Genomic DNA, 17,367 nt, shown 5'->3' on the forward strand with positions numbered 1-17,367 from the left:
AATTCATGGAATGCCCCCCCCCCCCCCACACACACACACCAAACAAAAAAAAAAAATATATATAAAATATGAATCTACAAGCATTATAAAGCATAATCAAAGAGAATGTAAAAAAATAATATAGTGAAACAATCCAAGTCTCTCTCTCTCTCACACACACACACACAATTGTCTTTATATCATCGTGGGGACATCTCATTGACAATGCATTTGCTAGCCCCTCCCCCTAACCCCAACCATCAAAAATGATTGCTTACCCCCATTCCTTACACTAACCTCAACCATAACCCAATTGCAACCTAAACTCTGAAACCAAGTTTTGACTCTCAAAAATGTCCTCAATCTGTTGGTTAAAGGCGTATTTTGGTCCTCGCAATGTCGTATGTACAAGTACACGCGCACACACGCGGCAGAGCGCGTGACATGAGGAGCTTCCGTCAACCTTGCACTTGTTTTCATTTGGCGTCAATGACTGTTTGTCCTGTTTGATGAACAGCAGAGAGTGCATCAGCCACTGCATGGCTCTCCTTGCCTACATGCGAGGGCATTACAGGACCTTCATTGCTCCATTTGTTGCCCCTCCCTCCAACCCGGCCCCTCCCACCGCTTCACTTGATTTGCAGCGGACAGCAAAAAATCCATTTTTGTGTCCTAAAGTTACTGTTTCAAGTTAGTAGCAAGGTGACAGCGCTGCCGAGGAATCACAAAGAATGACGAGCGTTTAAAAAGATTCAAAAAGACAAATATTTCAAGCTCTTCTGGTGAACCAAAAGGAATCACTTCATTTGATTTTGCCCAGTGCGGAGGTCAAACGGGGCGATCTTGACTTTTTTTTTCTTCTCGTGTGGCTACACAGACAAACAAGGATACATTCTTTCTTTTATCATTTGAATGTTGTGGTAAATAAATATTTGAGGGTGTGCAAGTGGAAACGGAATAAGAGCAATTGCACACCTGCAGGTTTCTGCCAGCATGCTCACGGGGTCTTGTGGTCTCACTGGGTCGACAGTCCAAAGTGGTCCAGATAGGTGGTAGGAGGGGGGCGGGGCCTAGGCCTGAGCATGGCGCGCACTCGCAGACAGCGTACGTCAAAACTTTCCAAGAAGTCTTCGATTGGAGGCCACAAGTAACCTCTTGAAATACTTTACGACGGGTCAAAGGTCGCTTGAATTTTTTGGCCTCACGTGGAAGAAGCAACGTTATCAGCGGACGCTCTGAACTCGCGCAACCTCACAGCCGGGCCGGGCCGGGCCGGGGCCCGCCATTCCACGACACAACTGTTTATATGTAACACATTACAAAGCAAACTTTGCATTACGTTGTACTTTAAATGTATAAAAATGTACAATTGTCCAATCAAATACAAATAAGTAATATATTTGTTGGCTAAATAAATCCTTGGATAATGCAGAATTCATGCTGGGTTGAAGGCAGGCAGTAGCCACAATGAGTGTCATTATTGATGGAGCCTCTAGACGGCGCTGTTGGCTAAACAGATTTCAACCGGCTTGCCTACTGGATTGACTGGCGTGTTTTAAGCATGTTCTGTCACTTGCAAACAAATTGAAAAACTTTATTGGACGTTTGGTGCCGTTTTAAGCAGCATTTGATTCTTAAAAATGTTAAGTGTATTTCTTTCTGAGAAGCGAGAGCGCAAGTGATTTGCCCAGCCACCAATGAACACATTTGCCTCTTCGTGCATCCACAATTTTTATGATAGTTTGTTTATCCACACAAACTATTTGTCACCTTTGTGCTAATCGTTGTTTAATAACAACTTGAAAGCAACATTGTTGATGCACGCCTGCAGCCACACTGAGAGCAGGTTTGTCAAACAAAGAGTCCATTCACATTGGGGGGGTTTGAAGATGGGTTAGCTGGTGTGTGCGCGTGCACGTGCGCGTGCGGAGTAGCCAAAAAGTACAATCATGAGTGATTGAAATCATGACTACGAACACTTGATTTTTTTTTTCAAATCATATGCAAGTTATCCATCTCCAGCCAAGTGAGAACGATCAGCTGGACGTGAAGTGAAAACACACACCGACACACAAACACACGCACACAAACACACACACGCAAACACACACACAGACAACAAAAGCCAAGGAGCAACAAAAGCCCTGGATGCCATGAGAGCGGTGCTGCCTTCATGTACACTCAGTAAAGCCCCGTACTTCCCGCGTATCAAGCCATTAGGCAACAGTAAATTATGATCCCTCCGTGATCGTGGGTTCGTATTGTACATGTCAACATTAGCTAGAAACATGACGCGTTTTGATGTCGAAATAGACGCGGATGAAGCCCGGTTCAATTTGCTTGAGGGGGGGTGCTCGTACACACACGTCCTACATCCCGTGAACGCATCAGCATCATCAGCAGCAGCCTTCCCGGTGGGTCATATCTGGCTGGCTGCTCGTGACGTGCCGACTGAACCGAGCCGAGCCGAGCCGAGCGGGAGCGACTTTTCCTGGCGGAGCAGCGGAGGGACACGACGGCGTTTATCTGTCCGTCTGTTCGTTTGTCCTCCTCCGCCGCCTCTTTCTGCCCGTCTGTCTGTTTGGGGACTCGCGACCGGCGGCTATGGATCCGTCCGCCTCCTGCTCTCGCCACTGAGGGACCGTCGGATGCTCGAGCGGCCGTCGAGGCGGAGGAGGAGGACTGGGAGGGGGCATCCCGGTCGTTCTTCGACCAGCAGGTGAGACTCCCGTGTCGCCTGACAAGGGCCGATGTCCTCCCGGGCCCGAAGGACGGGAGGAAGGCGGCTCCGCTTCGTGCCGGGGCCGTGTGAGGAGGAGCAGACATCCGGAATTTTTTTTTTATTTTAAGGGGGAGGAAGGGAGACGGGGGGGGTGGGGGCTGGTTGTGGCGGGTGGGAAGCGAGGTTAGCACGCTAGGCTAGCTGCTCAGCTGCGGTTAGCGGGGTTCCGTCGTCTGCCGCTCTGAGAGGGATGCTGCCCGTTCGCTCGGTGGGGGGGGGGGGGGGGTGTAGTCGCGCCCTCGATGTGTCAAGGCCCCCCCACGCCCTCTCCCCATTTTAATGGCTGATACGAGCCCAATTCGCGAAGCAGCATCAGCGCCACTTGAGCTACTATTAGCATCCCCCGCCCCCCCCACCTTCTCCTCCCGCTAGCATCCTAGAAACGAAAGGCGCCCAACGCCCGGCGAACTCCACGCCGCCTCCCGAACAGCACGCCGGGCCAGGCTGCCGGGCCAGGCCGCCGGGCGACGTGTTGAACGACCGGCGGGCGGCTTTCCAACGACTCTCCGTTAGCCGGCAGACATTTGCTCGCCTTGAGGAGAAAATGGAAGCACGCCTAGCGGATGTTGTTATGTAACAAATAAATGACACCACACACGCCCTTGAAACAAAAGCTCCGGTTCCGTTTGTTTGTGTGTTTGTTGGACGCGCGCACCGCCGCGGCCGGCGGATTCGAACCATCCTACTTGGGTGGTGGCGGTCGCGGCGACTCGCGAACCGCAACAGCGGCTGCTCTGCCATTGTTGTTGGGTTTGTTGTCATTCTCCATTGGAGGAGCAGCAAGAGGCGTTAGCAGTGCGGCCTGAGCCGTAATGGGGCCCCGAGCACATTTTGATTGATTGATTTAACCTTTACTTATCCGGATGAGGCAATTGAGAGCAGATTCTTGTTGGCAAGAAAGCAGAATCAAACCAAATCAAATAATACATTACAACATTTGCCCACAATTCTAAGTCTGGTTGGAATGGCCACAGACCCGAGTCAAACACAGCAAGAGTTTTGAAAATTGAATGAGGAGTTGTGGAGAAAGTGTGTGTGTGCGCGTGTGTGTGTGTTGGGGATTTTTGGGGGACTTGAAGTTGTTGTACGATACCCCCATTAGAAAATGTGGTACAAACAAACAATCGTCGGTCCATTTAAAAAAGGAAGGCAAGCCAAACATTTTCTTTCCAATTATGTTCTATGCAGTATTCTGATTAATCTTGTGTCTATGGAATATGAATGATGCCGCAAAATCCACCTGCTTTTCTCCACCTCAGGGAGCGGCCATGTTGGCACAATTTTAGCTTCATGTTAGCAGCATACTGGCAGAAAGTGACACACACCTTTGCAGAACCTGAGTGACGCATTGCCGCTGCACGTCGGCGGCCTTTTGAACATGTTGAGCGAGGACCTGCTAGTTTTAGGCTCAGTGGCAAAGATGTCCGACAGGTGACAGGTGGGAAAGAAGGAAGGAGGAAAGTGAAGGCGGGTGTAGGGCGGCAAATCAAGAATGAGGAATCGGAGGAATGGAGGCCGTCTCGGGAAGTAAAGAAGGAACCGAGTGAGACAGGAAATGTGTTGCGTTCCCCCACGAAAGCAAACAATCCACCGAGCACCTTTTGTTTGTTTTGTTTCCTTCCAGGCTGACTCACCAGGCCAGCGTCTGACCAAGACAAGAAGAAGAAGAAGGAGACGAGAAACGAGGAGGCAGGAGAGAGAAGGTGACGAGAAGGAGGTGAGGACGGGCAGGCCCTAATCCTGGGAGAATCTGCGAGGAGGAGGCGGGAGGAGGAGACGCCACCATGAGCGACCAGAACGTTGTCAAGGAAGGATGGGTCCAAAAAAGAGGTGACGTCATTAAGACAAACGTGCAAAATCCATTCCGATTCTTCCTTCAGGTTATTTTGCACTAAAGTGTATTTAAAAAAGGCTTTTATTTGCCCGGATACTCTTTCCCTATTGAAGGGACAGTGCGTAGGATTTGTTGCCATCTAGTGGTGAACTCATAGAAGTAATACACTTTATCTCAGAATCAGCCAGTCGTCCCTCAAGCGTCTCCAGCTGGTCCGAAATGCTGCTGCTCGTCTCCTAACTGGTGCTTGAAGAGGGAGCCCATAACGACCCGGGCCTCTCTTCACTGCTTGCCCGTCCATTTTAGAACTTTTATTCGTTTTTAAATCTCAAAATGGTCTTGCTACGCCTCAGGTCAGCAGACCACACACAATTGGAGGTACGGAGGACAAAGCGCAAGCTTCGAGGGCAGGGAGCCGTTGCCGTTGCCGTTGCCGTTGCCGGTCCCTCCCTTTGGAACGACCTTCCACAAAATATTCAATTTCACTCTCCGTCTACTTTGAAAACCCGTCTTCAAACCTGCCTGAAGTCTTCGGCTTTTGGCGCACCACGAGACTTAGCATTGTTTCGACGCTTTGTGGTGTCTGCTTGACTTAGTTTTATGAGTCTGATGTTTATTGCATGTATTTATTTATTTATTCACTTACCTACTTTTTGTTATTAATATATAAATAATCTACGTTGGTGTGATAGAATTTTTTCATAAATATGATTGACGTTCCGAGTGGGTTTTTTAAAGAAATGAATTAATTCACCACTAGATGGCACTCAATCCTACATGCTCTCCCCTTTGAACCAATTGTTGTTTATTTAGTGATTAAAAAAATACAACTAAACAACAATTAAGCAATATTGCATGAGAGGATAGCTGTTGTACTCATGAACATTTTTGAAACGGATTCAGTTGCTGCTTTGGTCATCGTTTTCCAAAGTTAAAGCAGATATTTGTCTTGCACAAAAGATAATCCGTCTGCTTTGATGGACGACAGAAATCAAAATGACTTGAGAGGCTGAAAGGAGAAGATTTGGACAATTTGAAGTTAAACGCCGCGCTGTTATTTAAAAATAATTGTTGATTCATTTGATAATCGACGATTCATATTGATGCATAATGCAATCCTTATTTGATGAAAACAAATTATTTTCCTATATTGAAAGTATCTTTATGTTCAAAGTAGGCCAAACGTTTACAACGTGGCTTCCAATAATATTCAATCAAACCACTGCCTGATTTTTGACGAACACGCTTAATTTTTGATGCTGCTTAATTTTCATGTTGGTGATGACGGCAAGTATTTTTTGAGCCGGTACTTGTACTGTAAAAAGTTCAAGAACCGCTGGACTAACTGATGCGTCAACTTTAGCGCCCCCGAGTAACTTGAAGTTGACGACTTTAACGACTTCCAGTGGAGCTCGTTTGCAGCCCTTCCCAACAAATATGAAGGAATCTCCTGCCTGGAATGCGCGTGCTTGCTTTCAGGTCGTAGCAGATTTCATGATGTCAGAGCGTTGAGAAAAACAAAAGTCAGCAATCGAACGGCCGTTTGCTCGCACCCCGACACAAAACAAAAACCAACACGTGTCACTTTCTGTGGGCAGGCGAGTACATCAAGAACTGGCGTCCTCGCTACTTCCTGCTGAAGACAGACGGCTCCTTCATCGGCTACAAGGACAAACCGCAGGATTCGGACCTGGCTTACCCGCTCAACAACTTCTCAGTCGCAAGTATGACGCAAAAACGCTCCAAAGGCAACGCCGTGATGAGCAATACGGGAAAATGGCGAAATTCACTCTTCTCGTGCACTTGAACGTTCAAACTTCTCCAAATCAGAGGCAACACACGCTTGCGTCAAGCTGTTCATTTTTCACTCCCAGTTGACTTAAAGCAAAGGAGAAACAAAAATTGCGTCACAATGTTCGCGCGATATCGTTTTGCCTGAAAGTCCGAGGCAAGCTGATGGAAACGAGCATTGATGGTGTTCTAATGGGGTACCGCATCAAGGCTATTTTTAGACCGCAAGGCCGTGTGACTTCAGCCGCTCGAACCGGAAGGAGGTCCAAATGAAGCCGGCTCGTTGACGAGCAATGCAAGCGGTGCTTGTTTTTGTTCTCGCGCGTCTCCGGGAAACACAGAAACGTGCCGAGGCAACGCGGCGGTTGCGGAAAGCGCTCCCGACATTTCCACCGTCCGAAGCCAAAACTTCATAAGGATAAAATGTGAAACATTTTCTTCAATCACTAAATGGTCTTGCCGAAGAGGTAAGCCATTGTTTTTGTTTTGCGTTTGGTAGGGTATCGATTCCGATTTCTAAAATCCATTGGATTGACAAGGGCCCGATTCGATTCGCGATTCACGATTCGCATCGACTTTCGATTCAGTTGAGGAATTCACATGGTACCAATTTTAGACAGTCCAATGTGCCAATACTGCAAATAGTAGAAACTTCTTGCTCTAATTTAGTGCATTCGTACAAATATGAATATTTACATTAAGAATTGAATTCAATGCCGTTACATTAACAATCTGCTTTATTTAACATGGCCTTATCAAAAGAATAAATAATAATTGAAATCAAATAAATAAAATGACATTCACATTGTTGTGACACTTTTTGTGCTACTGTTTTATAAATTAATAAATTAAAAATAAATAAAAAATCAAGACGCTGTGCATTTTTTTTTTTAAACACTCAGTTATTGCTTATGGGTAAAGAGTACTGGTAACACGAATCCCATGTTTTAAAGCTGTTTTGCAAACGTGTAGCCTGTTTACATGCTTAGCCTCGCATGACTGGCCCGCCGAGCTCCACCCCCTCGCCAGCCTCATGAATATTAATGAAGTGCGGTGACGTATATGGTGCGGTACCCCATTATTTGCACCTTTGCAAAAGGTGAACGATGATTTAGCGGCCGTTCACGATGCTGCATGCGTGCGCTTTTTGTTTTCAGAATGTCAGCTAATGAAAACGGAGCGTCCCAAACCCAACACCTTCATCATCCGCTGTCTGCAGTGGACCACCGTCATCGAGAGGACTTTCCACGTGGACACGCCGGATGAGAGGTGAGCCAACGTCGCACCCAATGCGGGCGACTCTTGACTTTCTTCACACAAACACAAATTCGGATTAAATCACGTTTCCCCCCCCTTCACTTAAAGAAAAAGAAAATGACATTGACAGGATTCAAAAAGTCAAGGTTTCAATAACCGCTAATGCTGGCTGTCACCGGCAATGAGCTGCTCTTTTCTTGTTTGGAGACGGCGTCTGAGCAGGGCACAACACGATTGGCTGCTTGCAGAGTTGAGCCACCGAGCCACCTCTTTGAAGTGCATTGCTTCCAATTCACTTTTTTTTCCTTCTCTATGCCGAGCCGAGGGGGAGGAGGAAGGGGGGGCAAGGCGAGATATTGCAAACAAGGTGCCTTCTTGCGCTGATAAACATGCATTGTGCATAACAATAATAATAATAACCAAACATGGTGCCAGCATGTACTAGTTAGACCCAAGAACAATATGAGTAGCCCGTGTGCTAAAAATAGCTCACCTGTGATGGGATATGATGACTTACTAAGAAGAATCGCAGAAGAAGAAACGTAAACATTTATTTATATATAAAAATAAATATGATGTAATTATACAAAAAAAAATTGTGCTCAATTAAAAATAAATCCGTTTTCATTCATCCAAATATTTGAAAAAGGTCATTTTCGAGCTGCCATTTTAATACCATGATAATGCAATATTTTGCACAGTTATCGTCCCGTCATAATGTCATATCGGCCCATGAACGCTTGCATACAAACCGATTGAGAGCCTTCAACAAACGAAACGCTAACGTTTCGGAAACCAACTCAACTCATGGAATTCAATATTTTAATTGATAAACAAATGAAATGTGGTTTCCCCCCATTTCAAATAGTGCCGATATTTAAAAAAATACAGCAACCTTTCTTAAGAATGACAAACATGACGACTTAATGTTGAAACCATATTGCCAATTCCTAATGATGAAGTGAAGGAGACATCTTGAAATTTGATGGAAGTGCCTTTGAAAAAAAAAGAAAGATTTCAAGCTTGAAATTTGGGATTTCAGTCAGACATAGTGTAGAAAAATAGTGTAGGTTTGTTTTCTAATGCTCACAATACAATAACAAACAAAATAAATTCACCAGCAAAATAAAATAAAAATAGATTCAATTAAAAGTAAAATGAAGAATATTAACCATCTTCTATTCAAATATACAATTAAACCGGTGTGGGTTTGAGAAGGGGCAGGAAGAAGCATTTGATCTTATCTCGTCGTGTCCCTTTCTTATAATCCCCAAAATCACAATTTAAAAGGATACTTGACTCTGTCAGCCATTTTTGGCAGCGAAAAGTTAATCATTTGTCCAAAATGAATTTGATAACTTCATTATTTTTCATGTACAATGAATAGCTTTAAAAACGAGGTTTTTTTTACATTTGCTGTCGAATGAAGATGACATCACCTGCGCTGAGGAAGTAGGTAACGACCAATCATGGCTCAGTTTGCTGACCAAACCCAGACAAAAGGTGAGCCATGATTGGTCGTTACCTACTTCCTCAGCGCAGGTGATGTCATCTTCAGTCGGAAGCAAATGTAAAAAAAATCGTTTTTAAAGCTATTATTTGTACTTGAAAAGTATTGAAGTTATCAAATTCATTCTGGACAAAATATTCACTTTTTACTGCTGAAAATGCCTCGTTGACTCAAGCATGCCTTTATTGAAGGAGTGGCCTTCAATTTCATGGCAGTTCCCTTCAAAACATTTTCCTTAATCCTACAAAATCTGCATTCGATTTTTTTGGGATTGATTGCGTATGATGTCATCCGCCTTCAAAAGGAGGCTCCCCCTTTTTTCTGCTGATTGAGGATTTCACATTTGCGTCGGTGGTCGTCACGCACGTTTGCGGTGGCACGAACACGACTTGTTGTTTTCCTGTGTGTGGGCGCCGGCCCGACACTGAGAAGTCAGAAGAAAGACAGGAAAGCGGGAGGCAGGCGGGGCATGCTGACCGAGGCTGCCACAGTAGCTGGGTTTCCATCCCGCCATTTTGATTCCAATTTTCAAGAAATGAGAAAAGAAAACTGAACGGAAACGCTAGAAATTCGAAAAAGGGCCTGAAATTCGCACAAAAAGTTTTGGCGCTTTCGAAGAGCAAAATGCACATTTTGGCTATGGAAATAGCTTTTGCGAATAAACGCTGGCAAGACCGCACACACGTCACACGTTTTGGACCGGATGTGACGTCACACGAACGTTTGCAGTCACCAAGCAATGGTGGACGATAAAGTAAGGTACGTTCGAAAAACAATTCGGTTTATTAAGAATTACAAAAGCAAACTCCTACGATGTCGTCGCTCGGCACAGTCGCTTCCTGTTGTTCTTCTTTTAAATGACTGGTGGATCACATCATACATGATGTATAGCGCCACCTACAGCGGCGGAGTCCCCTCTCAATATTGGCAAAAGAAGAACGGATGGAAACGGGCAGAAGTCGCACGTCCGTTTTGCGCATTTAGTACATTTGCAGAAAAAAATTGCAAACAATTGGATGGAAACCTTCGAAACGCTCGCAACGCTAACGCCAGCGCGCCGTTGGCTGACCCGGCAGGGACGAGTGGGCGGAGGCCATCCAGATGGTGGCGGAGTCGCTGGCCAAGCAGGAGGAGGAGGGCATCCTGAGCAGCCCCACCTCGCAGATCGAGAACGTCAACGAGGAGGAGATGGACACCTCCATCGGCCACTACAAACGCAAGGTTTGTCTCCTCGTCGCCAGCGTTTTCCAATTCACGTTTCTTTTGAGTTTGCCGATCGGAATGTCACGGGTGCCGCCGGCCGCCAATCAGCATGCGGGGCTTCGTCAAAGGCACAATTGGCAAGTTGCTCTTCAATTTCATTTCAAATGGAATTCAAGAGTCTGGAATTGAATCCGTCCAAAGCTGTCCATGGCGTCCCATCAATCGATTCACGCTTTTCAACCATTGGTGTTGCCATTCAAATGACATGACTTGTTTTCAAGAAAAGTCCTATTTTTTCAAAACGCCCTTCCAGTCGGGCCGCACGTGACGAGCCCTTTCCAGATGGCTAACACTTTTGTTTCCTTTTTCTTTTTGAAATGTTGTGCAGACAATGAATGACTTTGACTATCTGAAGCTTCTCGGCAAAGGCACCTTCGGCAAAGTCATCCTGGTGCGAGAGAAGGCCAGCGGGACGTACTACGCCATGAAGATCCTCAAGAAGGAAGTCATCATTGCCAAGGTATGCCAGCGCGCCGCCGCCGAACGCTACTGCAACGAAGTGTGAAATATTGTTATTGTTGCAAGACGGCACCGAGTGCGAAGAGAAAACGTGGACGGGTGCAAATGGCTCAGATGAGACTTGGACCCGAGCCAGCACGCTTTGCCTCCAAAGAACTCGACAAGCGGATTCGGAGCCGACAAGATCACAGCCTATTTATTCCGCTCTTCATCATTATTGAGGACTTTTATTTGATTTTGATTTATCATTGATTCTAAAATGAAAATCCGTTTATTTCACGTTTCGTTTTGTACGGAAAAAGTTGACATTCTGTGTGTTGAAAAGTCACAAGAAGATTTTCTCATTGCGATTATTAACTGTGATTAAAATATGGCTGAAAAAGAATCGTTTTGGGCCAGAAGACGCGTCGTGCACTCCTCGCGCCAACCTTAAGACGGCAGAAAAAAAAGGTCCGAGATGCCATCTTGCGGATGTACGACGTGCTTGGTGACATTTTCTTTTTCCTACTTTACCACAGGATGAAGTTGCGCACACGCTGACGGAAAGTCGGGTCCTAAAAAATACGCGACATCCATTCCTGACGGTGAGCGTCGTCACAAATGCTGTTTCGAAACAAAGACCAGCAAAAACCGCATCGTGGTGTCCTGTTTTCTCTGTCGACAGTCTCTCAAGTACTCCTTCCAGACCAAGGACCGCCTCTGCTTCGTCATGGAGTACGTCAACGGAGGCGAGGTCAGAACAGGAGCTTCTTTTTAAGATGCACTTTTCAAGTGTTGCGCAATCGGAGGCCAGCATGCTTGACATGAGAAAAATCCGATTCAAGAAAAAAAAAGGAAAAGAAAAATCCGATTGATGAAAGGCTAAGCGATCATTTTCCGACTGATGACGTGAAATCGGACGGCGTAAAACAGAACGCTGCTGTCCAATTCCGTTTCCCAGATCTTCGCTTTTTAACAAGCACATCACGGAATAAATTCTTTGTTAAAATATACAATGTCGCATTTATTATACATAAATCTTTTGGTCTTATAGGCTAGGCTAGGCTAACCCTAAAATAATGGTGAGCAGCCATTTGTATTTTTCTTCCCGTAAGCGTCCACATTAACGTGACCCGCAAGGCAACGGTGCCTCCGGTGGCGGAACAGGGCGGGACGGCAGTGGTTTTTGCTGCGTGAAAGGGGTTTTGCTCAGGTGTGTCTTTTCATGTTGAACCTCTGCGCTGTCGGCGCGAACGCCATCTTTTCTCCGCAGCTGTTTTTCCACCTGTCACGGGAACGCGTGTTTTCAGAGGACCGCACGCGTTTCTACGGCGCCGAGATCGTGTCCGCTCTGGACTACCTGCATTCCGCCAAGATCGTCTACCGGGACCTCAAGGTAACGCGCCATCGTCGCCATCGTTGCGCGCGTTGCCGCGCATGTTCAATGACAACTTTTTAAATGCTTATTCATGGGTTTCTTTTATCAAGGCTTTACATTGGGGTCCGCCATTAATGAATTGTATTTTTTGATGACCTTTTAAATTAAAATTGTATCCTACACAACAAGACTCTCCGTGAATAGCAGAAAATTGAGAATCATCGACAAACCGCCCTTAAAAATGTTTGTCATTGCTTATGCTAATACTTTAAACCCTAAAAAGCCCAAAACACTTTTTATAGCGTGCCAAGCTCATCTCACATGATCGTTTTAAATAAATGCTGCAAAGCTGACTTGACAGTTTTACTGAAAATAGTTTTTATCTTTTTGTTATACCAAAACAAAAAGTTGCATCTTTTTTAGACGAATCAGTCAAAGTTTAAAAAACAAAAAACTAAAGTTGTCAATTATATTTACTAAAAAGTTCATAAAAGACATATTTCTGGAAAAAAATATATAAAAAAATAAAGGTTTTAGATTTTTGGAAAAGAACTGTATGTATATTTCCACAAAAAAAGTTGTTTTTATTTCAGAGAAAATCGTGGAATATTTTCAAGGGGTTTCCTAATCAAATTTTTGTCATTCATTTCTGAAAGAAAGTGATGTTTTTCTTTTTCAAAAAAGTTGCATATACATGATATTCATTTATGTATTTCCAAGGCATTAAACATTTCAGGGTGAGAAAAAGTCATCATTCATCTTTTCTATATATTTTTTATATTTCCCACAATTTGAATAATGAGTATTTTTGAAGTTCTCTATTCTTTTCTGAAGGTTTACGAATGTGTTGGCCGGCGTGCGTCTTTTTTTGTGACCGCTGCGAAACGGGAGCTTGCGTTTGTGTGTTGGCGAGCAGCTGGAGAACCTGATGTTGGACAAAGACGGACACATCAAGATCACCGACTTCGGCCTGTGCAAAGAAGGCATCACGGACACGGCCACCATGAAGACGTTCTGCGGGACGCCCGAGTATCTCGCGCCGGAGGTCAGACGAGCGCAGCCGCTTCGAAATGCATTTGGTCCCGCGTTTGTAGGAACCGGAATTCTGGTTCTGAAAGGAGTACCTCAAGGAGCGTCTCGGGGTTTTTTAGAGCATATTGCATGGCTTGTTTCTAAAAGGTTATTATTGCCTGCGTGTAAACGGAGTGCGTGTTGCCGGTTCGGTCGTTGTTTTACAAAGTAAAAACAGATTATGCAAATGTCTTATTTAGATTTAACGCGAGATAATTAGCGACAGGTAGCTAATCAGATAATAAAGACAATCCGTCTTCTGTCATGAAGGACTGCTGAAATCAGAGGATTTGGACAATTTTACCATTTAAACGATGACTCGATTATTCAATTACTTGCCGATGAATCAATGAATTTGGACAGCTCCGTTTCCACTCGATTGAGTGGCTTATGGGAAGAAAGGACGAAATTTGCTGATCTCGTAATAACGTAGCGAGTATGGATGTTGACGGTGACTTTGCGCGCACGGCGGCAGGTGCTGGAGGACAACGACTACGGCCGTGCGGTGGACTGGTGGGGTTTGGGCGTGGTGACGTACGAGATGATGTGCGGCCGCCTGCCCTTCTACAACCAGGACCACGAGAAGCTGTTTGAGCTCATCCTCATGGAGGAGATCAAGTTCCCGCGCACGCTGTCGGCCGACGCCAAGTCGCTGCTCTCCGGCCTCCTCATCAAGGACCCCAACAAAAGGTGAGATCACGCACGCACGCACGCACGCAGGTGAGGTGCCACGTGATGCCGTCTGCTCGAAAGGAGGAGGAGCCTCCTGAAATGTATTCTCCGCTTCATCTCTTCTCTCTTGTGCTCTCCCTCCTTTTCGTCTCTTCTTCTCAACTTCTATTTTTACTCCTCCTCTTATCCTCCTACGCTTCTCTTTTCCTCTCCTTGTCCTCTCATTCTTCCTCCATCTTTTTTCTTCTTGTCATCATTTTTTTATTCCTCTCCTCATCCTCTCCACTTTTACACCCTCTTTTCTCCTCCCTCCTCTTTCTCATTTCATTCTCCTCCTTTTCTCTTCTCATCATGATCTTATCCGTGTTTCCACTTCTTTTCTTGATCCTGTTTTCTTCTCCTTCACCTCCTCTTCTTTTCTTCCTCTTGTTGTCCTCCATTTTGTCTTTTCTCCTCATCATCTCTTCTTCCCCTGACTCCTTTTTTTTCTTCTCCTTTGCATTTCCTCCTTATTTTCCTTATCGTCTTATGCTCCTCCTGCCGCTACCCTTCCCCATCTTTTCTTTTCTTTGTTCACCTCCTCTTGCTCTCCTCCTCCCACTTTGTCTCCTCCTCCATTCACGTCCTTTCCCCCGTTAATGTCTCGCGTCCGCCAGGCTGGGCGGGGGGCCGGACGACGCCAAGGAGATCATGCGTCACAGTTTCTTTGTCACCGTCGACTGGCAGGACGTCTACGACAAGAAGGTGAGACCGCTCGGCCGCTCGACCGCTCGGCCGCTTTTTTCCCGCGCAAATGACCAGACAAATAACGCTTTCGCTTTCACGTGGCATTTTGCCGGGCAAAGTTTGCATTTTGCGCCACGTCAACACGCGCTGAATTGCCAAATGGAAATCGTCCAGATGAGGTAGCAATGCATCTGTTGGCCACGCCTCCTTTTCAGATGGTCCCGCCCTTCCAGCCTCAGGTGAGCTCTGAGACGGACACGCGATACTTTGATGAAGAGTTCACGGCGCAGACCATCACCATCACGCCACCCGAGAAATGTGAGTCGTGCTTCTTTTTCTTCACATGTTCATCACGTTTCCCAAAAATTTGAGAGCCCCCCCCCCCAGTTCAAATGACAGGTCGCTAACGTGCTTGTTTTTGTGCTCGCAGACGACGAGGACGGCATGGACGCCGCAGACAACGAGCGGCGGCCTCACTTCCCGCAGTTCTCCTACTCGGCCAGCGGGCGGGAGTGAGCGCCCTCGCCTCACCCCTGCCCGTCCCCGCTCGTCCTGAGCCCACCCGAACCCGGACCCTGCCCTGAAGCCACCTCGCCTGCCTCGTCTCCACCGGCGGCCATGTTGAGGAAAACACGTAGCCATTTTAGGAAAAAAACAGTACCAGTCTCTCCTCTGTGTTGTCCCGGCGGGCGGACGGACGGACGGACGGACGCCGGAACTCGGGAAGTCTCTCGGTGGACTTTAAAGAGTTTTTTTGCACAGTGGGCGGGCGCGCACCCACGCTAAACAGGAGTCGGCCACGTTTTTCTGCAGGAGGCCAACTTTCGTCGTATTTATTTTTCTCTCCGTCTCAGTATTAGCTTCTTCACATCCATCTTGTCCTCCTTGTGGTGGTGATCGCCCCCCCCCCCCCCCCCCAATTGCACTTGCATTGGAAGCAGAAGACAACGAGGCGATTTTCTTTCTTCTTCTTCTTTTTTTTTTTATCGGGAACAAAGCACCAAAAACGTTGCCTTACGTGTGCCCGCCCTCACCATCGTTTTGTTTTGCTCGAGACAAACTTGCATGACTCCTGAATCGCCTCGACCGTACCGCGCGCACGCGCACACACACGCAAAAGATATTTCTGTTTTTGGTCAACCCGTTGCCGTGGAAACGCGTTTGCAAACGGGGAAAAGCGACAACAAAAGTTTGCTGCGGTGTGACCATTTCCCCCTTCATGTACACAAATGCTAACACTAATACACAACACACACAAGTGCATACAACACACACATTACATGCACACGTTCATACTTACACAAACCTGTACACGCACGCACGCTTTTAGCCTCAACGCTCTCAGCCGACATTTTGAAGTCTGCCACAAAACGCACTTGATTTCGAAATGCTAACGTGCTAGCGCTGGCGGAGGAGGCGTGTCTTGGGAGCGTTTGATTGACATCTGTCCCAACATCAGTCTCAACTCGTTCCAATGGCGTTCCATGCAGCAGCGTCTCGCCTCGACGCGTTAGCGTAGCGAGCGGGCGCTTGATTTGGGACTCGACATGTTTTCCGGTGCCAAAACTCAGGAGTTGTGCGTCTAGTCTGCAAGAATGCTCGTGTTTTTGTTGTTGTTGATGTTGTTTTTTTTAAGGCTAAAGCTTAGCGGTGAAAGAAACGTCAGCTTGTCTCCCTCTCGTGGAAATAACATAAAAAAAATAATAAAAAAAATCATTGTTAGCAGAAAAGTGGCGAGTTGACGCGACGTGTGGCTTTATCTCGGGATGGGGAGCGCTCGTTTTGGATTAGTTGAGTTCCTGATACGCATACGTACGCGCACACCTGTACACACACACACACACACACACACACACACACGTATACACACCCAAGGACTTGTGGTCGTTTCGTTCCGAGGATGACCAATCACTTTGATTGCAAATGACGCTTCCAGTCGCAGAATTCCGTCTCATTCCAGAAACATTCCCTTGAAATGGCACCGCCCGGTGCCGTGTACATATTTATGCAATATGCTCTCTTTCTCTGTCCTTTTTTGTTTTGTTTTTTCAACTGGTCTGTCGCCATGGAGATGGACCTCAGCCCCGCCCATCTCCTCCTCCGTTGCCATGCTGTACCTGCCAGTGACGTACGTTTGTTCACCGTTACAAGAAGGTGAAAGATTAAAGAAGAAGAAAAAAAAAGTGGCAACTTATTTTTGTTCACGGGTGTTGTGTTCCTCTCTGAGTCCCTTGCCGGATTTTGTTTGACTTGTTGAGCTGTGGGGAAAATGAAAAGCACCTCGGGAAAAATCGCTGGATGGTGAAGATGATGATGATGATGATGATGATGATGATGATGGAGATGGAGATGAATTCATTAACTGATCTCCCGCCCTTTAGTTTTGTTTTTGGATGGTTTGTTTGTTTTTGTTTTCTTACCAAAACGTTAGAGCAAGAACCCAGTAGTGGACTTGCTTTGCTGTGCTAGTATTTATTTTCAATTAAATTAAAACAAATACATTTCACACTTTGTCGTTATTCTCTCTTTTTATTTATTTTTGACATGATTGATTTCAGTCCTGATGTAACTGAATGCTGCCCCTGTTAACGCTTCAGTATAACTTGCTATTAATTGAGCCACAGTTGATTGGATTTTTGGAAAAGACATCTGAACTATAGCTGACT

The 17,367-nt window shown here is 46.1% G+C and overlaps 1 protein-coding gene across 3 annotated transcripts; it reads left to right on the forward strand.

Annotated features, from left to right (window-relative positions):
- The first annotated feature begins 2,359 nt into the window (after window positions 1-2,359).
- On the forward strand, window positions 2,360-17,207 carry akt3b (v-akt murine thymoma viral oncogene homolog 3b). 3 transcript variants are annotated; one of them, XM_086082367.1, is made up of 14 exons: window positions 2,360-2,698; window positions 4,386-4,591; window positions 6,194-6,319; window positions 7,544-7,655; window positions 10,230-10,374; window positions 10,745-10,876; window positions 11,394-11,459; window positions 11,540-11,608; window positions 12,128-12,250; window positions 13,149-13,277; window positions 13,779-13,993; window positions 14,632-14,719; window positions 14,917-15,019; window positions 15,132-17,207. In XM_086082367.1, exons 2-14 carry the CDS (start codon window positions 4,546-4,548, stop codon window positions 15,215-15,217), a joined length of 1,440 nt encoding a protein of 479 aa, XP_085938493.1. In that variant the 5' UTR covers window positions 2,360-2,698; window positions 4,386-4,545; the 3' UTR covers window positions 15,218-17,207. The 3 variants fall into 3 exon arrangements, with proteins under 3 accessions (XP_085938493.1, XP_085938495.1, XP_085938494.1); XM_086082368.1 differs by lacking the exon at window positions 2,360-2,698 and adding an exon at window positions 4,098-4,304; XM_086082369.1 differs by lacking the exons at window positions 14,632-14,719; window positions 14,917-15,019; window positions 15,132-17,207 and having other exon boundaries at window positions 13,779-13,997.
- The last annotated feature ends 160 nt before the right edge of the window (window positions 17,208-17,367 follow it).

This window comes from Leptonotus elevatus, chromosome 8, assembly GCF_054856555.1.
Source record: "Leptonotus elevatus isolate MCC_2025b chromosome 8, RoL_Lele_1.0, whole genome shotgun sequence".
In the NCBI taxonomy this organism is placed as follows: Eukaryota; Metazoa; Chordata; class Actinopteri; order Syngnathiformes; family Syngnathidae; genus Leptonotus; species Leptonotus elevatus.

What these genes read in the sequence shown, in the direction of transcription:
- akt3b (XM_086082367.1), top strand. Translation starts at nt 4,546, where the DNA reads ATGAGCGACCAGAACGTTGTCAAGGAAGGATGGGTCCAAAAAAGAG. An exon ending in AGGATGGGTCCAAAAAAGAG is followed by an intron (nt 4,592 to 6,193) that starts GTGACGTCATTA and finishes TTCTGTGGGCAG; the next exon opens with GCGAGTACATCAAGAACTGG. An exon ending in ATCAAGGACCCCAACAAAAG is followed by an intron (nt 13,994 to 14,631) that starts GTGAGATCACGC and finishes CGCGTCCGCCAG; the next exon opens with GCTGGGCGGGGGGCCGGACG.